The 25,596-nt window shown below is 58.1% G+C and overlaps 1 protein-coding gene across 3 annotated transcripts; it reads right to left on the bottom strand.

The window, feature by feature from the left end:
* Positions 1-840: 840 nt before the first annotated feature.
* Positions 841-16,088, bottom strand: ENTPD4 (ectonucleoside triphosphate diphosphohydrolase 4). Of its 3 annotated transcripts, none has more exons than XM_064175566.1 (14): positions 16,017-16,088; positions 14,155-14,264; positions 12,880-13,077; positions 11,659-11,864; positions 10,462-10,612; positions 10,263-10,366; positions 8,901-8,960; positions 7,736-7,890; positions 6,050-6,216; positions 5,161-5,485; positions 4,624-4,709; positions 4,228-4,389; positions 2,219-2,756; positions 841-1,034 (listed from the first exon to the last, which is right to left on the bottom strand). In XM_064175566.1, the coding sequence occupies exons 2-13, from the start codon at positions 14,160-14,162 to the stop codon at positions 2,528-2,530; spliced, it is 1,851 nt and encodes a 616-aa protein (XP_064031636.1). In that variant the 5' UTR covers positions 14,163-14,264; positions 16,017-16,088; the 3' UTR covers positions 841-1,034; positions 2,219-2,527. The 3 variants fall into 3 exon arrangements, with proteins under 3 accessions (XP_064031636.1, XP_064031638.1, XP_064031637.1); XM_064175568.1 differs by having other exon boundaries at positions 7,760-7,890; XM_064175567.1 differs by lacking the exon at positions 16,017-16,088 and adding an exon at positions 15,645-15,953.
* Positions 16,089-25,596: the final 9,508 nt, after the last annotated feature.

Genomic DNA, 25,596 nt, shown 5'->3' with positions numbered 1-25,596 from the left:
TCATCTCCAGGCTGACTCTCCCCATTTCCAGCTTTGTTCCATTCCCCCCAGTCCTATCCCTGCCTGACAGCCTCCAAACTCCCTCCCCAGCTTCCTTGTAGTCCCCTTAAGATACTGACAGGTCACAACAATGTCACCAGAGAGCCTCCTCTGCTCCAGCCCGCACAGCCCCAACCCCCTCAGCCTCTCTTCCACACCCCCTGAGAGAGGTAAAAATAACCCAGACTGAAACACCCCCAAACCTCACCACTCTGACACTGCAGTGCTGATTCCTGGGGCACCACAGGCAGTTTTCAAAGCAGCTAAGAGGTCATTTTGCAGACACAGGCACCAAAAAGCTCAGCACCCCTGTAAAACACACCTAGGCTTGGCCCTGAGCTGATTGCTGCTGAAGATCTGGGCCTCCTCCCTAGGGTTTGAAGCTCCTGAAGGGAGTCACACATCTGTCAGCCTCAACACAGCAAAGGCCAAGGTGCAAGGAACACCCCAAAGGCTGTTTTACTTCAAGGCTGCTCTCAACCCACACTCTGCAATCAGCCTGGAGCTGTGCCTTAACTGCTCTGCCCCAGCTGCAGCACCTTACAGCTTGTTGAAGCTCCTGCAGCTGGCACTGGCTCACTCCTGAGGCCTGTCAAGATCCTTCTGGAGGGAGTCCACAGCATCACACAACTTGGTGGCAGCAGCAAACCTGCTGAGGGTGCCTCAGTGCCACTGCCAAAGCTGCCACCCAGCACTGGAGCCAGAGCAGCTCACACCTAGAAGAGAAGAGACTTTCACCAACTGGATCTGGTGAGAACAGAAATGACCCTGGGCACCAAACCAGCCACAGCCCAAAGCAGCTCATAGAAATCTCACTTTTAATCGTGGACAATTTCACCTTCAAGTAAAATCAACCTGGTTTAAATAAAATATAAATTAAAACAACCCAGAGGACTCCACAAAGAAAAGACACTGGGGCAGGACTGACTTGAGCAGGAGCAAAAGCTGAGGCATGTTCCAGTTCTCTTCAGCTTGCTGGAGATTGAGGGAGGTCTCTGAAGGGTTAGGAAACAGAAAGCAAAAGGATTCAGTGACTGTGGCCACCCTGGGGAGATTGCTTAGAATCAGAGAAGCAGCAGGATGGAAGAGAGCTCCAAGCTCACCCAGCCCAGCCCCCAGCCCTGCCCAACCAACCACACCATGGCACTCAGTGCCCCAGCCAGCCTTGGCTCCAACACCTCCAGCCATGGGCACTGCACCACCTCCCTGGGCAGCCCATTCCAGTGCCAATCACTCTCTCTGCCAGGAGCTTCCTCCTCACCTCCAGCCTCAACCTGCCCTGACACAGCTTCAGCCTCTGGCCCCTTCTGCTGGCCCTGCCTGCCTGGCAGCAGAGCCCAACCCCACCTGGCTACAGCCTCCCTGCAGGCAGCTGCAGGCAGCAATCAGCTCTGCCCTGAGCCTCCTCTGCTGCAGGCTGCACCCCCCCAGCTCCCTCAGCCTCTCCTCACAGGGCTGTGCTCCAGGCCCCTCCCCAGCCTTGCTGCCCTGCTCTGGGCACCTTCCAGCACCTCAACATCTCTCTGCAATGGAGGAGCCCAGAACTGGACACAGCACTGCAGGGGTGGCCTGAGCAGTGCTGAGCACAGGGGCAGAAGCAGCTCCCTTGTCCTGCTGCCCACACTGCTCCTCAGCCAGCCCAGGATGCCATTGGCTCTGCTGCCCACCTGGGCACTGCTGCCTCCTCTGCAGCTCCTCTCTGCCAGCACCCCCAGGGCCCTCTCTGCCTGCCTGCTCTCAGCCACTCTGGCCCCAGCCTGTAGCTGCTTAGGGTTGTTGTGGCCAAAGTGTAGAACCCTGCCCTGGGCCTTGTTCCATCTCATCCCCTTGGCCTCTGCACTCCCATGCAGCCTTCCAGCTTCCAAGACAAAAAGGGGAAACTCTCCCAAATGAAAACCCCAAAGTGGAGCAGTGTTTGTGGAAGCACAGCACTGGGTGCACCAGAATTGCCTTCTCCCATCAAGACATTGACTGCAGAGCACCAAAGCTGACCTAAAAGGTTTGGTTTTCTCACTGCATTTTCTTTTCTTGGACTTGGAGGAGACTTAGAATTGAGAGGTGACAGCAGCTGTGGAAGCTGGCAAGGGAAAGAAAACCTCCTTCAGAGCTTCACTCACCCTGACCCAGCACTCACACTCTGCTTCCCTGACCCCGCTGAGCTCATGCCGCTGCTACTCACCAGCTGCCAGCCAGCTCCTGCTCACCCCAGGACACACAGAAAGTGCAACATGTTAAAAACTAAAGTGATAACAAGAGTGATTTTAGGCAGATGGTGCCTGATGGGACTAAGCCAAGCTGACCACCTTCTCCCATCCTCCCAAAGTCCAGCTGCATCCCTCCCAAAGTCCAGCCGCATCGCAACGCTCCGGCGCGAGCTGCTGCTTGGGGATGGTTGAAAGGGACAAAAAGGAGGAACCCTGAGGCAAAAATGGCTTTGTGTGTGTGTGTAGCAAGTCCAACAAAAGCACATCTCCATCACAGCATCTCCTCAGGGCCCTGGGATCTTCTGTGGTGGGAGGCCTTCCTCCAGCCAGAGGGCAGGGGAGGAGGAGGAGTTGCGCAGCATGCGGCGGTGGATGCGGCGCAGGCGCAGCAGGTAGAGCAGGATGGAGAGCAGCACGACCAGGAAGCAGGCAGAGAACAGGTAGTGGTTGTACACGAAAGAGAAGCTCCTCCAGTGGGAGTGGCTGCCACGGAAGTTCTCTTGCTGGATGTCTCTGTGTGGAAACCAAAAGGCATAGCAGGCACCAGGGGCAAACCCAACCAGGCCTCCCCATCCTCCTCGGCACAGAGCGCTGCTGGCGCAGGGACCCAGAGCTTGGGGTTGGAAGGGACCTCTGGGGACCATGGAGTCAGCAGGGCACCCACAGCAGCACAGTGCCCAGGAGGGGTTGGAAACTCTCTGGCAGCCTGCTCCAGACCTTCAGCAGCCTCACACCAAACAACTTCCTCCTCCTCTGCACACGCAACCTCCTGGGGTCCACTTTGCGCCCACTGCCCTTTGGCCTGGCACTGGGCACCACTGACAAGAGTCTGGCCCCAGCTTCTTGCCCCCCACAGCTCCTTCAGCTCTTGCTGAGCATTGCTCAGATGCCCTCTGGGGCTGCTCTTCTGCAGGCTCTAGGCCCCAGGGCTCAGCTTTTGCTCCTCCCAGAGCTGCTCCAGGCCCTTCAGCATCTTCAGGGTCCTCTGTTGGACTCTGTCCAGTAGCTCTCTGTGTCTCCTGAACTGGGGAGCCCAAACCTGGACATAATGCTCCAGATGTGGCCTCAGCAGAGCAGAGTTAGTGCAAGAGTCTTTAGAAAGTATCACTGAAACTACCTGAAACCTCATGGAATGGCCTAGGCAGGAAGAGAGCTCTGAGGTCATCTGCTCCACCCTCCCTGCCATGGGCCTCTGCCTCTCAACTCGACTTGGCTGCTTACAGCCCCAGCCAGCCTGGCCTCAAACACCCCCAGGGATGAGGCTTCTACCACCTCCCTGGGCAGCCCTTGCCAGGCTCTCACCACTCTCCTGCTCAACAACTTCCTCCTCTCCTCCAGCCTCACTCTCCCCACCTCCAGCTTTGCTCCATTCCCCCCACTCCTGACACTCCCTCACAGCCTCCAAAGTCCCTCCCCAGCTTTTTTGGAGCTCCCTTCAGATCCTGGCAGGCCACAAGAAGGTCACCTGGGAACCTTCTCCTCTGCAGACTGCACAGCCCCAACTCTTTCAGGCTGTGCTCACAGCAGAGCTGCTGCAGCCTCTCAGCATCCTCCTGGCCCTGCTCTGGACACTCTCCAGCATCTCCACAGCCCTCTTGGCCCAGGGGCTCCAGAGCTGGATGCAGCACTCCAGGTGGGCTCTCAGCAGAGCAGAGCAGAGGGGGAGAATCCCCTCCCTGGCCCTGCTGGCCACACTGCTGCTGCTGCAGCCCAGGCTCTGCTTGGCTCTCTGGGCTGCAAGTGCACACTGCTGGCTCCTGCTGAGCTTCTCCTCCAGCAGCACCCCCAAGTGCCTCTCCTCAGGGCTGCTCTCCAGCCTGGCACTGCCCAGCCTGGAGTTGTGCTTGGCAGTGCCTCCACCCAGCTGCAGAACCTTGCATCTCCTCTCCCTCTACCTATCAGCTGCTTTGCTATCACCACACTTATTCCCTTCCCACTTTCCACCCAGCTGCTCTCGGCAGCCCCTGCAGAGCAGAGCTGGTACCTCAGCGGCAGGAAGCGCGTTCGGTAGAGAATGGCCCCCAGGGTCCACTGCACCTCTTTGTCATAAACCTGCAGAGCTGTTTTCAGATTGCTGTAGGTGACAGGAAATGAGAAGCCACTGTGGAACACTTCATACATCCAGGCAGACTTAAAGCACTGGTACCTAGGGGCAGAGAGTGGCAGAAGGTCAGAGCAGTGCTTAGAACTCAGAGGATGCAATCGTGAGCGGTTTGGGGTTGGTTATTTTTTCCCTCCCCTTGGCTGATGCAATATTTAAAGGTCCTATTCACACCTCTCCACCAGTTAATTAACTGGATCATTTGGCCATCACCTCGACCTCTCCATCCCTGGCCAAGTGTGGCTGACTGAATGTGCTGAACAAACACAAAGCACTTACTTCAATCTGTGGAGATCAGCGTGCGAGGCGTAAAGCCCCCGGTCAAAGCGCTCCCGCAGCACAGACCACTTCGTGGCACAATAATCCTTCAGAGGCAGAGGGGAAAGAACAAAAGAGGAAGGTTTTAGCCTTGCTTCTGCCTTCAGAACCACAGAGTGCCAGGGGCTGGAAGGGACCTCCAAAGCTCAGCCAGGTCCAACCACCCCCTGCCAGAGCAGGAGCACCCAGAGCAGAGCACACAGCAGCACAGACAGGCAGGGGGGGAAGGTCTCCAGAGGGGGAGGCTCCACAACCTCCCTGGGCAACCTGTGCCAGGGTCTCAGCACCCTCAACCTGTGCCAGTCTTTCACCACCCTCAACCTGTGCCAGTCTTTCACCACCCTCACTGCAAGCAACATCTCCCTCACATCCAGTTCCAACCTCCCCCCTGCCACTTTAACCCCTTTCATCCACCTCCAAGTCCTCTTTTTCCAGTCAGCAGCTTTCCAGCAGCCTGCAGCATGGCACTGGTCCAAGCCTCTCCCAGGCAGACTTTACCTTTGCAGCTTTAGTGAACTTAGCAGCATTGTAATCCCCTCCCATGCGTAGCACATCCTCAGTGCAGTAGTAGAACTCTGAGAAGCCATAGAATTCACTGTTCTGGAAGTGCACAGCAGGTTGGTAGACCCCATTAAGAGAAGTTTGGGTCTCATTGGTCTTGTTCATGAAGGGTTGGATGAGTTCCCGGCAGAGCTGGAAGTCTCCTGTCCCCCGCAGGTACAGGACCTGCCCCTTCTGCTTGATTTCATCCTCAGCATCCAGGGGCAGGCAGGGATCTAGGTAAGGGGAATCAGAAGTCAGCCCAGTCTGTGTGCCCAGCAGCCTGCAAGAGAGAGCAAGCAGAGGAACCACATCAGGAACACCCAACAGCAACACAGAGCTGCCTCATCTCCAGAGCCTGCAGCACTCTGTGCAGCACAGCCTGGAAATCAGAGAACCAAGCAGGGGGGAAGAGAGCTCCAAGCTCAGCCAGCCCAGCCTAGCCCCCAGCCCTGCCCAACCAACCAGACCATGGCAGCACTCAGTGCCCCAGCCAGGGATGGCAACTTCACTCTAACCCTGCTCTGCCTCAGCTCCAAACCATTCCCCCTGGGCCTGGCTCTGGGCACCCTCAGCCAAAGTCTCTCTGCAGCCTCCCTGCAGGATCCCTTCAGCTCTTGGCAGCAGCTCTCAGGTCCCCCTGGAGCCTTCTCTCCCCCAGCTCCCTCAGCCTGTGCTCACAGCAGAGCTGCTCCAGCCCTGGCAGCATCTTTGTGACCTCCTCTGGCCTCCCTCCAGCAGCTCTGTGCCCTCCTCCTGCTGGGGACAGCAGCACTGGTGTTCAGATAGGGGGTCAGTGAGCCTGGTGATGCTGAGAACCCACATCCCAGTGCCTGCAGCCAGCTACCTGTTCTTGAGCACTGTGCTGGCAAAGAGGCTGTCCTCATATCTCTGCCGTGCTGCATTTCCTCCAAAGCCAAGGAAGGTGGCAACATAGACCCTGTAGATGTGCTCAGTCTGATGAGCATCACAGCCCAGGTTGAATTCTGCCAGCAAGTTTTTGGCTACTTCCTCCTGCAGGAAACACAAGCACCAAGGAGAGGAGTAAATAACATCAACCATGTGCTAAAGGTGACACAACAACAACCATGAACAACTCTTCCTGGCTCCAATTGAGCTGAGGCAATCTGCTCTGCACTTCAATGCCCAGAGTTGAGAGGCAAACCTGAGAGCTTCTCTGCTAGTCCTGCTCTAGGCCATTTCTCCTGAAGTTAATGGGAGATGATTCCTGCAGCTTGGGCAGGCCAATCCCAGGCACAGCTCCAGGATGAGTGCAGAGTGGGTTGAGAGCAGCCCTGAAGGAAGAGCCTTGGGGGTGTTGGGTGCTGAGCAGCTCCCCAGCAGCCAGCAGTGCCCTCCTGCAGCCCAGCAGGCAGCTGTGTGCTGGCTGCAGCCAGAGCAGTGTGGGCAGCAGGGCAGGAGAGGGGCCTCCAGTCCTGCCTCCAGTGCTGCTGTCCCCAGCAGGAGGAGGACTCAGAGCTGCTGGAGAGAGGCCAGAGGAGGTCACAAAGATGCTGCCAGGGCTGGAGCAGCTCTGCTGTGAGCACAGGCTGAGGGAGCTGGGGGAGAGAAGGCTCCAGGGGGACCTCAGAGCTGCCTGCCAAGAGCTGAAGGGATCCTGCAGGGAGGCTGCAGAGAGACTTTTGCTGAGGAGGTCTAGAGCCAGGCCCAGGGGGAATGGTTTGGAGCTGAGGCAGAGCAGGGCTAGAGTGGATCTGGAGTTCATCCAGTCCAACCCTCCCTGCCCCAGCAGGGCACCCCCAGCAGCCTGCCCAGCAGCACAATGCCTGGGAGGGGTTAGAAGCTCTCCACACAAGGAGGCTCCACAGGCTCTGTGAGCAGCCTGCTCCAGGGCTCTGCTAGTCTTGAAGTGAAGAATTTTTCCCTTAAGTGGAACCTCCTGGGTTCGAATTTGTGCCTTCTGCCCCCTGTCCCTGGGCACCACTGAGCAGAGCCTGGCCCCAGGCTCTTGCCCCCCACAGCTCCTTCAGCTCTTGCTCAGCACTGCTCAGATGCCCTCTGGGGCTGCTCTCCTGCAGGCTCTCAGCCCCAGGGCTCAGCCTTTGCTGCTGCCAGAGCTGCTCCAGGCCCCTCAGCATCTTCCCAGCCTGCCCTGGACTCTCTGCAGCACTTCCCTGTCCCTCTGCCCCTGGGGAGGCCAGACCTGGACCCAGGACTCCAGCTGTGGCCTGGCTACACCTCACAGAAGCTCTTACCCAAGGACCACCACACAGCACCAAAACACAACCTCCTAAGCTTAACCCACATTTAAATCCCTTCATGCACACAGACACAGAACTCACTCCAGCTCCACTGAGCTGCATGAAGAAGCCACAAATGAATCCCTGAGCTGAGGAAGGACTCTGCCATCTTCCCTCACTTTGCTGTCTTGGCATGGGATGGAAATGGAGGGGAAGACTCAACACAAAACAAGGCGGGGGGGGGGAGGAAAACCAAACTCCAAACAAAGAGAACAAGGAGAATGCATTAAAATAAACCCAAAAGAAAAGGAGGAAGTTGCACAGATAATAACCTGCTGTGAAGAGGCAAAGCTTACAGTTTTAGGGACTTCATAGGCTATCTGGGTCGAGACTCCCCCCATGTCAAGGATACCCACTGTCCTCTTCCTGAAGATAGCCTCCTTGTTCTCACTGCCTGGCACATGGACCTCCACGACTGCTTCATCCTCTGGGGAGAAGAAGAAAGGCAGTGAGAAATAACCCCCAAGGTAAGGCCTCACTTCTGGGTTTGGGTTGCAACTTCACATCGAAACCGAGGCCACAGCAGCTTCGTCCTGAGGCAAAGGGCAAAACTCCTGCAGAGGTTCTCAGCCTGGGTCTGAAACTGTCCTTTTAACTGCTCCACTTAGGCTTTCATGGCCTGGGAACAGCTCTGTTCATTTCTGGGCTCTGCAGCCACACAGAGGACAAAACAGCAGCTTGGAGCTCACAGAATGGCTCAGGTCGGAAGGGATCTCAGTGCTCATCTGCTCCAACCTCCCCTCCATGGGCAGGGACACCTCTCAGCTAGACTCAGCTGCCAGAAGCTTCATCCAACCTGGCCCTGAACACTCCCAGAGAGGAGGCATCCACAGGCTCCTTGGGCAACCTGTTGCAGAGTCTCAGCACTGCAGCAGCAGTGCTCTGCTGCAGCTTCCCTTCTGGGTTTGGGTTGCAACTTCACATCAAAACCGAGGCCACAGCAGCTTCGTCCCGAGGCAAAGGGCAAAACTCCTGCAGAGGTTTTCAGCCTGGGTCTGAAACTGTCCTTTTAACTCCTCCACTTAGGCTTCCTTGGCCTGAGAACAGCTCTGTTCATTTCTAGGCTCTGCAGCCACACAGAGCCTTCTCCAGGCTGAACACCCCCAACTCTCCCTGCCTGGCTTCATAACAGAGCTTCTTAAGCCCTGAGAGGCCACCAGGAGGTCTCTCTGGAGCCTTCTCCAGGCTGAACACCCCCAACTCTCCCTGCCTGGCTTCATAACAGAGCTTCTTAAGCCCTGAGAGGCCACCAGGAGGTCTCTCTGGAGCCTTCTCCAGGCTGAACAACCTCAACTCTCCCTGCCTAGCCTCATAAAAGAGCCCTTCCAGCCCTGCCAGCATTGCTGTGGCCACCTCTGGCCCTGCTCCAACAGGTCCCTGTGGCAGGAATGTATTTGGGAGTGCTCCCTAAAATCCAGTTCCCAGTTCAGTACTCACCATCATCTGTGTGTTCAAATCTTCCAAGCACAAAGTTGATGCCAATCCAAGCATAAACTCCTGTGTGGATAAGAAAAAGGATTGAGGCACTTCAGGAATCTCTGACACACAACATCCTGAAACAAAGAGGCCTTTCTGCAGGGCACTGAGGATAATCCCTGCTCAGCTTGCATCATAGAAACCCCTCACAGGTAAAAGGTTCCTGATCAGTGCTCCTCATCCTCCTCTCTCAAGTGCTCTGAATCCAAATTCAGTACATTGAAGCAAAAGTGATTTGAAAGTGATTTAGAGCTCTGAAAGAGCCTTGGGGGTGCTGGGTGCTGAGCAGCTCCCCAGCAGCCAGCAGTGCCCTCCTGCAGCCCTGAAGGAAGAGCCTTGGGGGTGCTGGGTGCTGAGCAGCTCCCCAGCAGCCAGCAGTGCCCTCCTGCAGCCCAGCAGGCAGCTGTGTGCTGGCTGCAGGCAGAGCAGTGTGGGCAGCAGGGCAGGAGAGGGGATTGTGCCCCTTGGCTCTGCTCAGACCTCACCTCCAGTCCTGCCTCCAGTGCTGCTGTCCCCAGCAGGAGGAGGACTCAGAGCTGCTGGAGGGAGGTCAGAGGAGGCCACAAAGATGCTGCCAGGGCTGGAGCAGCTCTGCTGTGAGCACAGGCTGAGGGAGCTGGGGGGGTGCAGCCTGCAGAGGAGAAGGCTCCAGGGGGACCTCAGAGCTGCTGCCAAGAGCTGAAGGGATCCTGCAGGAAGGCTGCAGAGAGACTTTTGCTGAGGAGGTCTAGAGCCAGGCCCAGGGGAATGGTTTGGAGCTGAGGCAGAGCAGGGTGAGAGTGGAGCTGAGGAAGTTCTTCAGGATGAGGGTGGTGAGAGCCTGGAACAGGCTGTGGCTGCCTCCTGCCTGAGGTTGTTCAAGGCCAGGTTGGATGAGGCCTTGAGCAACCTGGTTTAGTTAAGAGGGAAGGGAAACAGGAGCAGATGATCTCTGAGGTCCTTTCCAACCCAACCCATTCCACAGTTCTATGACTTTAACCCTCTTGGTGACCTGATCCAAACACAGCTCCATCAGAAACCACTTTTTCCCTGCCAAGTCTCTTCCATCCATCCCTCATGCCTGATTCTTACCCCTCCCTCCCCACAGACAGAGAAAACCAACTCAGATTCCTGCTGAACACTGCTGTTATTCCCTCTGCTAACTAGAAAACAGTTAGCTGAGTCAGAAGATGCCAGCAGATGATCCTCTCCACCTTCCATATGTTGCAACTTAGGGATTAGGTCTCTTAATCACCCTAGAGTTTGAAAAGCCATTTCAAACAGTCAATAAATGAACCCAAGAGGCATTGTGAAAGCAATAAAGAGAACCAGAATGGAGCTCACCCTCCTGCTTCCCTGAAATCACCTCTGCATGGGAGTCTGAAAAGAGGAAATCAAACTGCACAGGGATATCAGTGAGCAGATCTTCCAGAATGGCCTTCTGCTGGCTGCAGAGGGGAAAACAAAAGCACATTTGGCAGAGTTAAGAGACAGGCAGAGCAGGACTGGGGTGGAAAAGGCTGAAAAGGAGGCAGAAAATCACCTTTCTGGCAGAATCCTCATCCCTGCAGTGCACAGGATGTAGAGAGGAGTCTCTTTGTGCTTGGCACGGGGCACATGTTCAGCAGCAAAGCTGAGCAGTGGGGAGATGTAGTCACTGACCTTGTCTGGAGAGCTGGCAAACTCAGAAATGCCTGCAGAGAGGGAGAAGGAGAAGGGAAGCAGCTCAGCTGGGAGCTGGACAACCTGGAGAACCAACAGGGAAGGAACCAAGAAGCCAAAGGCAAAGCCATGGGAATCACTGCTAGGGATGCAGCTAGGATTGGCTCATCCTCCCTGCAAGAACCAACTCCCTGCTGGTGGATTGGGCTCAGAACTGCTCCAGAGGGCTTTACAGAAAGCCAGGTACTGATGCACCAGCTGAGCCAGGGAGGTTCTGCTCCCCCTCTGCTCTGCCCTGCTGAGGCCTCCTCTGGAGAGCTGCCTTCAGTTTGGGGCTCCCCAGGTGAAGAGGGACAGGAACTGCTGGAGAGAGCCCAAGGGAGGGCTGTGAGGATGAGGAGGGGAGTGGAGCAGTGCCTGGGGAGGAGAGGCTGAGGGCCCTGGGGCTGCTTAGGCTGCAGAGGAGAAGACTGAGAGGGGATTGAATCAATGTCTGTAACTCTCTGAGGGCTGGGGGTCAGGAGGGGGGGACAGGCTCTGCTCACTGCTGCCTGGGACAGGAGCAGCAGCAGTGGATGGAAGCTGCAGCACAGGAGGTTGCAGCTCAGCACAAGGGCAACTTCTTGGCTGGAAGGGTCCCAGAGCCTGGCACAGGCTGCCCAGAGAGGTTGTGGAGTCTCCTTCTGTGGAGCCTTTGCAGGCCTGTCTGGATGTGTTCTGTGTGCCCTGAGCTGGGTTGTGTGGCCCTGCTCTGGCAGGGGCTTGGACTGGATGAGCTCTTTGGGGTCTCTTCCAGCCCCTGACATCCTCTGAGCCTGTGAACTCAACCAGCAACTGTCCTGAGCCACAGAGAATTCCCCTTCCCACCCACCCAGAAACCTGCCAGGCTCATACCTTAAGCTGCCTGCAAACCAGACCCAAAGAGATCTGGAGCAGTATCACACTGACAACTCCCAAGTGTCCTTCTCCCAGACACGTGGAAAAGCCCAAGTTAGGCTAAGTCACTCCCTAGAAAACCACCCCCAAGGCTCCTCTCTGCCCACAGAGGCCAACCCCAAGGTTGATTTCTTCCCAGGACCTGGTTTAATTTTCATCACCACTGGTTTCCTGGCTTTGTCTCTCATCTGTTTGATGTCCAGCAGGTCGTGAGGGTTGCCATTGTGCCTGGGCCAACAGTACACAAAGATCCTGGAGCCACTGCTGCCACAGTCCACAACGATGCCATAGTTGAGATTGGGGTTGTTGGTGTCTGTGGCTTCTGTGTCAGTTACTCTGGCAAGGTACCTGGAAGAGACCTAAATGTTACTCAGGTGGCAAGGAAATTCCATAGGGAAGCAGATTCAGAGCAGGAACCCCATAACAAAGGAAGAGTGAAGGGCAGGACTCTTTCAAGCAGTTCCCTGAGGTCCTTCTGGAAGTGAGGGGCTCAGAACTGGACACAACATTCCAGATGTGGCCTAAATGTTACTCAAATGGGAATGAAATTCCATAGAGAAGCTTTTCTCCACAGTAGATTCAAAGCAGGAACCCCACAAGAAAGGAAGAGTGAAGGGCAGGACTCTTCCAAGCAGTTCCCTGAGGTCCTTCTGGAACTTAGGGGCTCAGAACTGGACACAACATTCCAGATGTGGCCTCAGCAGGGCAGAGCAGAGGGGCAGGAGATGCTCTCTGGACCTACTCACCACAGCCCTTCTAATCCACCTCATCTTTCACAGACAGGACCTGTCAGGGCTTTCTCTTTGGCCTCCAAACTACGTGGAATGGGTTAGGTTGGAAGGGAGCTCAAAGCTCAGCCAGTTCCAACCCTCCTGCCATAGGCAGGGACACCTCCTGCTAGAACAGGTTGCTCAGGGTCTCATCCAGCCTGGTGCCGAACACCTCCAGGGAGGTTGTGGAGCACAGAAGCACCCAATGTGATCTTTGATCACATTGGGTGCTTCTGTGCTCCACAACCTCCCTGGGCAGACCTGTGCCAGGGTCTCACCACCCTCACTTCTTCCTCACATCCACTTCCAATCTCCCCTCTGCCACTTCAAACCCATTCCTCCTCCTCCTGCCATTCCCACACCTCCTCAGCAGTCCCTCCCCAGCCCTCCTGCAGTCCCCTTCAGACCCTGCCAGGCCACTCCAAGCTCTCCTGGAAGCCTTCTCCTCTGCAGGCTGCACAGCCCCAACTCTCTCAGCCTGTGCTCAGAGCAGAGCTGCTGCAGCCCTCTCAGCATCTCCTCTGGGCTGGCTCTAACACTTCCAAGTCCTTCCTCATTTCATTGCCCACCCCAAGGCCCTCTCCAGCTCTCACCTGTGGAACCTTTTGTCCCTGTAGGCTCGCCCATACTTATTCCTGATGAGCACCACGGAGTAATAGAGCAGGGAGACTGCAGCAGCAAGAATTCCTATCACCAGGATCTGTCTCAAAGTGGTGTTGAGGACACGTGGACATCCCACTGGTGAGATGCTGAAGTGCCAAGAAGCAGGAAGCAAACAGGAGATGCTGATCCTAAAATTCAAAGAGGATAATCTGCTTTGAAATTTGACTTTAGTATCTCCCCCCCAAAAACCAAGCAGAACCTATTTTAAACCATTTTAGCTCCTCTGCTCTAGCTCTGCTCTGGAGGGCAAATCAGAGCCTAGGCTGCATCAGGAGAAGTGTGGCCAGCAGGGTCAGGGAGGGGATTCTGCTCCTCCTCCTGCAGGGTGGAGACAGTGCCAAGCACAACTCCAGGCTGGGCAGTGCCAGGCTGGAGAGCAGCCCTGAGGAGAGGCACTTGGGGGTGCTGCTGGAGGAGAAGCTCAGCAGGAGCCAGCAGTGTGCACTTGCAGCCCAGAGAGCCAAGCAGAGCCTGGGCTGCAGCAGCAGCAGTGTGGCCAGCAGGGCCAGGGAGGGGATTCTGCCCCTCTGCTCTGCTCTGCTCTGCTCTGCTCTGCTCTGCTCTGCTGAGAGCCCACCTGGAGTCCTGCATCCAGCTCTGGAGCCCCTGGGCCAAGAGGGCTGTGGAGATGCTGGAGAGTGTCCAGAGCAGGGCCAGGAGGATGCTCAGAGGCTGCAGCAGCTCTGCTGTGAGCACAGCCTGAAAGAGTTGGGGCTGTGCAGGCTGCAGCAGAGGACGCTCCCAGGTGACCTTCTTGTGGCCTTCCAGGGCCTGAAGGGGGCTCCAAAAAAGCTGGGGAGGGACTTTTGAGGCTGTGAGGGAGTGGCAGGAGTGGGGGGGATGGAGCAAAGCTGGAGGTGGGGAGAGTGAGGCTGGAGGGGAGGAGGAAGTTGTTGAGCAGGAGAGTGGTGAGAGCCTGGCAGGGGCTGCCCAGGGAGGGGGTTGAGGCCCCATGGCTGGAGGTGTTTGAGGCCAGGCTGGTTGAGGCTGTGTGCAGCCTGCTCTAGGGTAGGGTGTCCCTGGGCATGGCAGGGGCTTGGCACTGCCTGCTCCTTGTGCTCCCTTCCAGCCCTGCCTGGTTCTGTGATTCTACTCAAGACACTGCTCCCATCTTTGAATTCATTCATCATCAAGCCACGCATTTAACATTAGGTTCCCTGGCAGCTCCTTTGGGATTCTCATCTACCCATTCTGGGGGTTCTTACCTCCCCATTTTGGGTGTGACCAGCAGAGAGAAAGCCCAGTTGGTGCTCAGACATCAGCCAAGCCACCTCAGCCTACAGCAGCCTTTCTCAAAGCCATGGCTCTTCTGTTCCTGAAGGACAAAGAAAACAGAGATGATCTTTTAGCCTTCCAAAGAGGACTAGCAGCAGACCCAAGGAGCTGATCCTTCCCCTCTCCTCTGGCCAGACCATATTTGGAGTGCTGGGTCCAGCCTAGAAGCTCCCCAAGCCAAGAAATACACAGAGGAAGTTTATTGTAGGTCTGCAAAGGTGCTGAAGTACCTCTCAAATGATGAGAGGCTGCTTGAAGTGGAGAGGAGGCACCTGCCTGAATGCAGATATGTCAAGGACAAGAGAGGTTCTCCTGCCCCTGTGCTCAGCACTGCTCAGGCCACCCCTGCAGTGCTGTGTCCAGTTCTGGGCTCCTCCATTGCAGAGAGATGCTGAGGTGCTGGAAGGTGCCCAGAGCAGGGCAGCAAGGCTGGGGAGGGGCCTGGAGCAGAGCCCTGTGAGGAGAGGCTGAGGGAGCTGGGGGGGTGCAGCCTGCAGCAGAGGAGGCTCAGGGCAGAGCTGATTGCTGCCTGCAGCTGCCTGCAGCGAGGCTGTAGCCAGGTGGGGTTGGGCTCTGCTGCCAGGCAGGCAGCAACAGAAGAAGGGGCCAGAGGCTGAAGCTGTGTCAGGGCAGGCTGAGGCTGGAGGTTAGGGGGGCTATAGGAGGGCTGGGGAGACTGGCACAGGTTGAGGATGCTGAGACTCTGGCACAGGTTGAGGGTGCTGAGATCCTGACACAGGTTTCCCAGGGAGGTTGTGGAGCACAGAAGCACCCAATGTGATCTTTGATCACATTGGGTGCTTCTGTGCTCCACAACCTCCCTGGAGGTCTTCAGCCCCAGCTTGGATGAACCCCTGAGTGCCCTGCTCTAGCAGGAGCTGTCCCTGCCTATGCCATGGGATTGGAGCTGGCTGAGCCTTGAGCTCCCTTCCAACCCAACCCATTCTGTGCTTGTGTAACCTACACCTGCCCTGCTGCAACCTGAGGCTGTTTTCTCCCAAGATCTGGCAGCTCATCAGGACACTCAGCGAACAGAAACCTCCCACCAGGAGGACGGAGAGACGCTGGAAGGGATTGCTCTGCATCATCTCCACCCTCAGGCACATTCAAAGCCTGGCTGGATGCTGATCCTGCCCAGGCTGACTCTGCCTGCAGCACTGCTCTGCTCAGGGAAAGGAGTTCGGGCAGAGAGAGCAGAGCAGCTGCGGCAGAAGCTTTCGCTGAGCTGAGCCTCTTCAGCTCCTGCTGCCACCTGCTCAGCTCATCCTCGCCGCGCAGACTCCGGGAGCAACGCAACAGCAGCACCGCTTCGAGGCAAAGATCACCACACAAACGCCGACACCTCAGGCCAGGGCTTTTCGCCCTCTCCCCGGCCCCTCCGGCTGCCCTCACAGCTCTGCCACCCGCGGCCTGCCCTTACCAAAGCTCCTGCCCGAGGCGCCGCCAGCTCCCTGCGCCGCCGCCACACCGCAGCCGCCCGCTCCCGCTCCCAGTGAGGCCCACAAAGCCGCAGGGAGCGAAACGCGCAGCGTGACAGGCCCCACGGGGCCGTGGGGATGCCAAACCTCTGCTCCACAGGCCCAGCAAAGCAGAGCTCGGGCGGCGCGGCCCTGCCCGGCCCCTCACGCCGCTCCCCACCACCGCAGCGGCACCCCCCCGGCCACCGGGGCCCACCCGGGGCGTTCAGACACGCTCCTCCCAGCCACGGCCAGCCCCGCAGCAAGCCTCCGTTCCCCGTTCCCAGCCAGGAAGCTGGAGTGGGCAGCGGCGGCCGCGGCCGCCCCACACTCACCTCCCGCCGCAGCGCCGCATAGCAACCGGCCACGGCGCCACTTCCGGGTCCCGCCGCCGGACGTGACGCACGCACGCACGCACGTGGTGCTGCCGGGAGTAGGCGGGGAAGGGATTCCCCGGGGGCGTGGCCTTCTTTGGGAGGTGGAGACAGCCTGGCAGGGGGCGTGACCAAGAGCGAGGTGTGATCGTGATTGGTCAATATAAGCGTGGGGGCGGGACCAGTTTTGGGCGGTGGAGCCATCTGGGCAGGGGGCGTGACCAAGAGCGAGCTGTGGTGGTGATTGGTCAATATAAACGCGGGGGCGTGACGTGTGGTGGGCGGTGCAGCCAGCCAGGCAGGGGGGCGTGACCAAGAACGAGGTGTGGTCGTGATTGGTCAATAGATGAGTGTGGGCGTGACAAGGACTAAAGCGTGGTCGTGATTGGTCGGGGGTACGAGTGGGCGTGCGGCCCAGGGGCTGCGGGAGGGCTGCGGGCAGCGCTGTGCCGGTTCGCATTGAGTGCTGCCAGCCCTAGCCCTGCCCTGCCCTGGGCTGGTCCCCAGCAGCGTGGGCACCAAGGGGCAAGGAGGGGATTCTGCCCCTGTGCTGTGCTCTGCTGAGAGTCCCTCCCTGCGTTGCTGGGGCCAGCTCTGGACCCCCCAAGGGAAGGACAAGGACAGTTAGACCTGGGCCGTAGGAGGCCACGAAAATGACCCTGAGGGCTGGAAGCTTTCTGCCGTGAGGGAGCTGGGGGGGTGCAGCCTGCAGCAGAGGAGGCTCAGGGCAGAGCTGATTGCTGCCTGCAGCTGCCTGCAGGGAGGCTGTAGCCAGGTGGGGTTGGGCTCTGCTGCCAGGCAGGCAGGGCCAGCAGAAGGGGCCAGAGGCTGAAGCTGAGGCAGGGCAGGTTGAGGCTGGAGGTGAGGAGGAAGTTGTTGTCAGAGAGAGTGATTGGCACTGGAATGGACTGCCCAGGGAGGTGGTGCAGTGCCCATGGCTGGAGGTGTTGCAGCCAAGGCTGGCTGGGGCACTGAGTGCCATGGTCTGGTTGGTTGGGCAGGGCTGGGGGCTAGGCTGGGCTGGGTGAGCTTGGAGCTCTCTGCCAGCCTGCTTGGCTCTATCCTATGAAGGGCAACCTGCTGGCAGAGCAAGCAAGGATCACTCCTGCGCGTTGCCACCAAGTGGCAGCTTCTGCCCACGCAGCTCCTTCAGACAGCTGGAAAGGAAAAGTTTATCTAAGGAGCGATCAAGGACTCGTCCCAGGAATGATCTGCTGGCAAGGCTGAGCAGCTTTGCCGGTGTCAGCTCCAGTCACGGAGTCCTGGGGTGAAGGTTCAGCCTCAGCCTGCCATGGATGTTCTCCCCCAGCACTCCCAGGTGGAGAACACATCTGGTTCTGAATTGGTGCCTGGAGAAAATGGCTTGGTGGAGACCCAGAGCAGCTCCACTGGGTTGGACTTTGGGCATCTCCATCTCCAAAGGAGAAATCACCTCTGGGGCAGGCACAGGTCAGCCCTGGTAGCCACTGGGCTGGAATTTAGCCATCAATCTCCAAAGCAAAACCAAAAACACCTCCAAGGCAGGCACAGGTCAGCCTTGGCAGCCACCAGGCTGGAATTTGGGCATCAATCTCCAAAGCAAAGCAGAAGCCACCTCTAGGGCAGGCACAGGTCAGCCCTGGCAGCCTGAGTGAGGTGTGTGCAGGGTGCTGGCTCCTATCTGAGGGGTGCACAGCATCTACCCCACCCCACCCTCCCAAATATCAGCTCAGGCTGTGCAGCAGGGTGAGCAGATACAGGAGAGGCAGCTGGTGCCTGGCAGTGCCTGTGGCTGCTGATCAAGGGGGGAGCACCTCTGAGCTTGTGGCTGCTGGGGGTGCCAAGGGGGATGTGGAGGAGGAGGGCACCTTCCAGCCCCTCAACATCTCTCTGCAATGGAGGAGCCCAGAACTGGACACAGCACTGCAGGGGTGGCCTGAGCAGTGCTGAGCACAGGGGCAGAAGCAGCTCCCTTGTCCTGCTGCCCACACTGCTCCTCAGCCAGCCCAGGATGCCATTGGCTCTGCTGCCCACCTGGGCACTGCTGCCTCCTCTGCAGCTCCTCTCTGCCAGCACCCCCAGGGCCCTCTCTGCCTGCCTGCTCTCAGCCACTCTGGCCCCAGCCTGTAGCTGCTTGGGGTTGTTGTGGCCAAAGTGTAGAACCTGCCCTTGGCCTAAGTGATGAAATCCATCAGGATGAAACAATCTGACCAAGTCCATGTGAGAAGCCAGTGGCAGGGCAGGACCATCCCAGCTTTAAAGGCATTCCCTGAGTGACAAACCAGAGGTTGGTTGTTTTTTTTTCTTTCCCCACCTTTCCAGGTATAATTTTGCTGACTGCTGGAAACAGAGCCCAGGTGGGGATGAAAATGAAGCAGAGCCAGAGCCAGACCCAGCAAACCCCCATGGGCTCCTCTTAGCTTTCTCTGCCCAGTGCCACCAGGCAGCCCCAGCAGCACCACCAGCATCTGCTGCACCTTTCCCATTGTTTCCTCAGAGCTTCAAACCAGAAAGGCAGGTTGAGGGGGGGGGGGGGGGGGGGGGGGGGTTAGGGGGGGGCTGTGAATATTTGGTCCAGGAAGTAAGACAAAAGACAACTTCAATTATACTCATTGGACATTGCCTCTCCCCTGTTCCATTAATCCCTTCAGGCAGGTCATGGTAAATGAGGTCAGACTATGTGAGAGCTGAAACGAAACCCAGAGGCCAAATTCCTCACATCCACACCTCCTCTCTCACCCAGCTTGCATAAATGATCATCTCTGCTGCCTCTGCCTGCAGAGCTTTGCTGGAGCTGCACTGCCCCAGCAGCAGCAGCAGCAGCAGCAGCAGTGTGGGGGCTCAGGTCTCTCTGATCACTAATGGAGTCCCCCAGGGATCAGGGCTGGGGGCAGTGCTGCTCAGCATCTTCATCAATGCCACTGATGAGGGCACAGACAGACAGAGTCTGCTCAGCAAGTTTGGTGCTCAGCTGGCACCAAAGTGGGAGGCTTGGCTGAGACAGCTGCAGGCTGTGAGGGCATCCTGAGAGAGGTGAAGAGACAGAGCTGGGCACAGAGAGCTGGAGAGACAGAGCTGGGCACAGGGAGCTGGAGAGGCAGAGCTGGGCACAGGGAGCTGGAGAGGCAGAGCTGGGCACAGAGAGCTGGAGAGGCAGAGCTGGGCACAGAGAGCTGGAGAGACAGAGCTGGGCACAGAGAGCTGGAGAGGCAGAGCTGGGCACAGGGAGCTGGAGAGGCAGAGCTGGGCACAGGGAGCTGGAGAGGCAGAGCTGGGCACAGAGAGCTGGAGAGGCAGAGCTGGGCACAGGGAGCTGGAGAGGCAGAGCTGGGCACAGGGAGCTGGAGAGGCAGAGCTGGGCTGGCTGCTCTCAGCCACTCTGGCCCCAGCCTGTAGCTGCTTGGGGTTGTTGTGGCCAAAGTGCAGAACCTGCCCTTGGCCTTGTTCAGTCTCATCCCCTTGGCCTCTGCCACCCATGCAGCCTGGCCAGGTCCCTCTGCAGGGCTCTGCTACCCTCCAACAGCTCCACAGCTGCTCCTAGCTTGGTGCCATCTGTAAACTGCCTGCTGCTGGACTCAGTCCTCTGGTCCAGATCATCAGTAAAGCTATTCTTGGCCCTGAGCTTGCTCTGTTAGCTGTAAGCCTCCAGCAGTACACACTGGCCATGAAATGGATCGTGTCAGGTGCTGCTGTGGTGAATCCAGGCACAGAAGGATGATCTGAGTTTATGCTGGGGTTGATGGGTTTGGGTTTTCCAGCACTGAGCTACCTAAGCAGCATCCTGCTCTGCTCAGGGAATCACAGAACCATAGAACCAGGCAGGGCTGAAAGGGACCACAAAGAGCAGGCAGTGCCAGCCCCTGCCATGCCCAGGGACACCCTACCCTAAAGCAGGCTGCTTTCAGCCCCATCCAACCTGGCCTCAAACACCCCCAGGGATGAGGCTTCCACCACCTCCCTGGGCAGCCCCTGCCAGGCTCTCACCACTCTCCTGCTCAACAACTTCCTCCTCCCCTCCAGCCTCACTCTCCCCACCTCCAGCTTTGCTCCATCCCCCCCACTCCTGCCACTCCCTCACAGCCTCCAAAGTCCCTCCCCAGCTTTTTTGGAGCCCCCTTCAGATGCTGGCAGGCCACAAGAAGGTCTCCTGGGAGCCTCCTCTGCTCCAGCCTGCACAGCCCCAACTCTTTCAGGCTGTGCTCACAGCAGAGCTGCTGCAGCCTCTCAGCATCCTCCTGGCCCTGCTCTGGACACTCTCCAGCATCTCCACAGCCCTCTTGGCCCAGGGGCTCCAGAGCTGGATGCAGCACTCCAGGTGGGGTCTCAGCAGAGCAGAGCAGAGGGGCAGAATCCCCTCCCTGGCCCTGCTGGCCACACTGCTGCTGCTGCAGCCCAGGCTCTGCTTGGCTCTCCGGGCTGCAAGTGCACACTGCTGGCTCAGGGAGGGCTGGAAATCAGGGGATGCCTTGCCCTAAGTAGGTCACTCCACCTGGAAGACAAAACAAGGCAGTTTGCTTCTTTTTGTGTGTGTGTGGTGGTTGCTGATGGAGAGATAGCAAAGGACTGGAACACTGCAGGTCCCTGGGGCTGAGATTTTCCCATGGCCACCTCAAGAATTGAGACTCTGGCACAGGTTACCCAAGGAGGCAGTGGAGGTCCTCTCCCTGGAGGTGTTCAAAGCCAGCTTGGATGAGGCCTTGAGCAAACTGGGCTGGTAGGAGGTGTCCCTGCCCCAACTCTCTCAGCCTGTGCTCAGAGCAGAGCTGCTGCAGCCCTCTCAGCATCTTGGTGGCCTCCTCTGGGCTGGCTCCAACACTTCCATGTCCTGCTTGTGTTGGAGGCTCCAGAGCTGCCCCCAGGACTGCAGGTGGGGTCTGAGGAGAGCAGAGCCAAGGGGCAGAGTCCCCTCCCTTGCCCTGCTGCCCAACCTATCCAGGCAATCCAATGATTCTCTGATTTTGGGTTTAATTTACCTTCCAGGATCTGAAGGAGGCTCCAGGAGGGCTGGGGAGGGACTGTTGAGAAGGGCTTGGGATGGCAGGAGGAGGAGGAATGGGTTTGAAGTGGGCAGAGGGGAAGAAGAAGTTGTTTGCAGTGAGGGTGGGGAGAGACTGGCACAGGCTGAGGGTGCTGAGACCCTGGCACAGGTTTCCCAGGGAGGTTGTGGAGCACAGAAGCACCCAATGTGATCAAAGATCACATTGGGTGCTTCTGTGCTCCACAACCTCCCTGGAGGTGCCCAGGACCAGGCTGGGTGAGTCCTTGAGCAACCTGTTCTAGTGGGAGATGTCCTCTGCCCATGGCAGGGTGGCTTAGAACTGGCTGAGCTTTGACCTCCCTTCCAACCTAACCCATTCCATGATTCCATGATTGGAAGAAGACCTCTGAGCTCCCTCAGCCCAACCCCCAACCTAACCCCCTCCACATCCTGTCATTTGCTGCTGCTTGGCACTGTGCTGCTGGAGGTGAAGTTGTTGCTGTTGTTGTTCCTCCTCCTCCTCCTCAGCCCCAGCAGGGTGTGGCAAGGATGATGCCCGAGCCAAAGTGGTGCTCAGCTGTTGGGAACTCGAAGATTTGGAGAGTGGAGGTGAAGAAAAAAACCCCAAGCCAAAGAGCAGAACATGTCCTGCTGGCTCCTGGAGATAAGCCCCAAGCTCTGTGGCTCCCAGAAGGTGTCCTCCTCCCAGCAGGACACTCCTGCCTTATCGACCTGAGTGCAGCTGTGGTGTCCTGCCCCTCCTGCCCAGCAAGAGCCTGTGATAAGCAAAACTGGGTCCTGCTGATCAGCTGGGAGTGCCAGGCAGATGGCCCAGGGCTTGCAAGCATCTTCTTTGGGCAGGGACTTAGGAAAGGAAGGAGAATTTCACTTCATTTTGCCAGTTGATGCTCAGCTCTGGTTGTGTTTCACAGAATCACAGAGCCAAGCAGGGTGGCAGAGAGCTCCAAGCTCAGCCAGCCCAACCTAGCCCCCAGCCCTGCCCAACCAACCAGACCATGGCACTCAGTGCCCCAGCCAGCCTTGGCTGCAACACCTCCAGCCATGGGCACTGCACCACCTCCCTGGGCAGCCCATTCCAGTGCCAATCACTCTCTCTGCACCTCCAGCCTCAACCTGCCCTGCCACAGCTTCAGCCTCTGGCCCCTTCTGCTGGCCCTGCCTGCCTGGCAGCAGAGCCCAACCCCACCTGGCTACAGCCTCCCTGCAGGCAGCTGCAGGCAGCAATCAGCTCTGCCCTCAGCCTCCTCTGCTGCAGGCTGCACCCCCCCAGCTCCCTCAGCCTCTCCTCACAGGGCTGTGCTCCAGGCCCCTCCCCAGCCTTGCTGCCCTGCTCTGGGCACCTTCCAGCACCTCAGCATCTCTCTGCAATGGAGGAGCCCAGAACTGGACACAGCACTGCAGGGGTGGCCTGAGCAGTGCTGAGCACAGGGGCAGAAGCAGCTCCCTTGTCCTGCTGCCCACACTGCTCCTGAGCCAGCCCAGGATGCCATTGGCTCTGCTGCCCACCTGGGCACTGCTGCCTCCTCTGCAGCTCCTCTTCCCCAGCTCCCTCTCTGCCTGACTGCTCTCAGCCACTCTGGCCCCAGCCTGTAGCACTGCTTGGGGTTGTTATGGCCAAAGTGGAGAACCCTGCAAACCTCAGGGGAGCTCCAGTGCTGGACAGGATGACCTGAGAAGTGGCTCTGGTCTGTCAGGCAGCAAGGGGACAGTTGCCCAAGTGCCACTTGTCTCAAAGGGAGCTGTTGCAATGCCATCTGGGGTCACTCTGTCTGTGCCCTGCACGGGATGACTCCTACTTGCCAGGCAAGGGATGGTTGGAGAGCACCCAAAATTCACAGCCTGCCAGTGTGACATGTGACAACAAAACCACAACCCAGACCAGACTCCCTGTCCTGTTTCTCACTCCCTAGATGATTGATGTCCCTTCCTCATCAGTACCTCAATGTGTGCACCTCTCTGTTGGCATCTTGAGTTGGGGTTCAAGAAGGACAAGAGCAGAGTCCTAAACCTGGGGAGGGAGAATAAACTGCAGCAGCACAGGCTGGGAGGGGACTGCTGGAGAGCAGCCCCAAGCAGAGGGAGCTGGCAGTGCTGGGGGAGAGCATCCCTGGCACAGCAATGTGCCCTGGGGGCCAAGAGGCCAATGGGGTCCTGGGGGGCACTGAGCAGAGTGTGTCCAGCAGAGCCAGGGAGGTTCTCCTCTGCCTCTGCTCTGCCCTGGGGAGACCTCCTCTTGAGAGCTGCCTTCAGTTTGGGGCTCCCCAGGTGAAGAGGGACAGGAACTGCTGGAGAGAGTCCAAGGGAGGGCTGTGAGGATGAGGAGGGGAGTGGAGCAGTGCCTGGGGAGGAGAGGCTGAGGGCCCTGGGGCTGCTTAGGCTGCAGAAGAGAAGACTGAGAGGGGATTGAATCAATGTTTGGAACTCTCTGAGGGCTGGGGGTCAGGAGGGGGGGACAGGCTCTGCTCACTGCTGCCTGGGACAGGAGCAGCAGCAGTGGATGGAAGCTGCAGCACAGGAGGTTGCAGCTCAGCACAAGGGCAACTTCTTGGCTGGAAGGGTCCCAGAGCCTGGCACAGGCTGCCCAGAGAGGTTGTGGAGTCTCCTTGTGTGGAGCCTCCCCAGGCCTGTCTGGATGTGTTCTGTGTGCCCTGAGCTGCATTGTGTGGTCCTGCTGTGGCAGGGGCTTGGACTGGATGAGCTCTTTGGGTCCCTTCCAACCCCTGACATCCTCTGAGCCTCTGATCCTGTGGCTTGATCCCAGATTGCCTCTGAATTGCACAGAGAGTGGAGCACAAAGCAGGATTTGGTGCTTGGAGAGGACCTTCCTCTTGGGCAGAGCATCCAAACAGGAATCCAAGCTCCACCAGCACAGGCAGTGGGGGAGGTCAGTGGTGTAACTGGTGGGATGAAGTAAGCACACAAACATCCAACAGCCCTTGCAGCCAGAAGTGAAAATGCCTGCAGCTGGCAACGATTAGGAGACAGGAACCCAACTCACACATCCCTCCCATCGTGCTGGCATCCCCTGACATCCTCTGATCCTGTGACCTCTGGCCACAGCAGCTCCTTCTGCCTTAAGGTGGCTCCCTGACATGCATGCAGGGCACAGAGAAGGAGGAGAAAGGATCCTTCATGCTCCTCAAGGTTAAAGTATAACCTGTCCCTACCTGGAAGCAGCAGCCTGCCTTCCAGCCTGACTCATCTCGCTCTTATCAGGGAGCAGGACCCAAGAGTGGAGGGGAAAAGGCTGATTAAGGGAGGGGACACTCATTTCCCCACCCTCCCCTGCCCTGCCAAAAGCACTGGGAGGAGATTAGCTGCTGTCAGCAGAGCAGAAACCCCAGATAAAGTCCGTGGAGCCCGAGTGGGAAGCGTTCCCCTTCGGGTCTGCACTCAGGCATTGCTCCCTTAGGAAAGGGAACTTTCATGCCCAGGGTGATGCCTTGCAGGGTGAGCACCGAGGAGCTGCTGCCTGCTGCTGGAGTTATCTGTGTGCATGTGGCCCTGCAGCTCCAAAAGGGCATCGCAGAGGCTTTAGAGCACAGAGTGAAGCCAAGCAGGGCAGCCTCTTTGTGGAGGCAACCAAGCCATGGTCATCCAGGTAGCCACTGGGCAAGCAAAGAGAAGGCTCCAGGGGAACCTTAACAGTGACCTTCCAGTAGATGAAATGGGCTACAGGAGGGCTGGGGAGGGACTTCTGACAAGGGCTTGTAGGGATAAGAGTGAGGGGGGAATGGATTGGAGCTTGAGGAGGGGAGATTGAGGCTGGGGATCACAGAATGGGTTAGGTTGGAAGGGAGCTCAAAGCTCAGCCAGCTCCAACTCTCCTGCCTCCTGCTAGAACAGGTTGCTCAAAGCCTCATCCAGCCTGGTGCTGAACACCTCCAGGGAGGTTGTGGAGCACAGAAGCACCCAACGTGATCAAAGATCACGTTGGGTGCTTCTGTGCTCCACAACCTCCCTGGGAAACCTGTGCCAGGGTCTCACCACCCTCATCCTGTGCCAGTCTCTCAGCACCCTCAACCTGTGCCAGTGTCCCAGCACCCTCAACCTGTACCAGGCTCTCCCCACCCTCACTCCCAAGAATTCCCTTCCTCATCTCCCTCTTTGATCCCATTCTGTGCTTCTGTGCTCCACAACCTCCCTGGGCAACCTCTGCCAGAGTCTCTCCAGCCTCCCTGTAAAGAAGAGCACAGAAGTGAGTGCCAGGGGTACGGTCACGCAGGGCTGTGCTTGCAGGGGGTGCCAGGGGAACGGTCAGCAAGACCCAGAGGCACCCAGAGTGCCCTCCCAGCTGGAGGCAGGGGAGCTCCAGGGGTACGGTCACGCAGGGCTGTGCTTGCAGGGGGTGCCCGGGGGTGTCGGTGCCAGGGGAACGGTGAGCAAGACCCAGAGGCACCCAGAGTGCCCTCCCAGCTGGAGGCAGGGGAGCTTCAGGGGTACGGTCACGCAGGGCTGTGCTTGCAGGGGGTGCCCGGGGGTGTCGGTGCCAGGGGAACGGTGAGCAAGACCCAGAGGCACCCTGAGTGCCCTCCCAGCTGGAGGCAGGGGAGCTCCAGGGGT

This window comes from Pogoniulus pusillus, chromosome 42 (genome assembly GCF_015220805.1).
Source record: "Pogoniulus pusillus isolate bPogPus1 chromosome 42, bPogPus1.pri, whole genome shotgun sequence".
Taxonomy (NCBI): domain Eukaryota; kingdom Metazoa; phylum Chordata; class Aves; order Piciformes; family Lybiidae; genus Pogoniulus; species Pogoniulus pusillus.
Note: the sequence above shows the minus strand (reverse complement) of the source record. Positions and strands in the feature narration are given on the sequence as shown.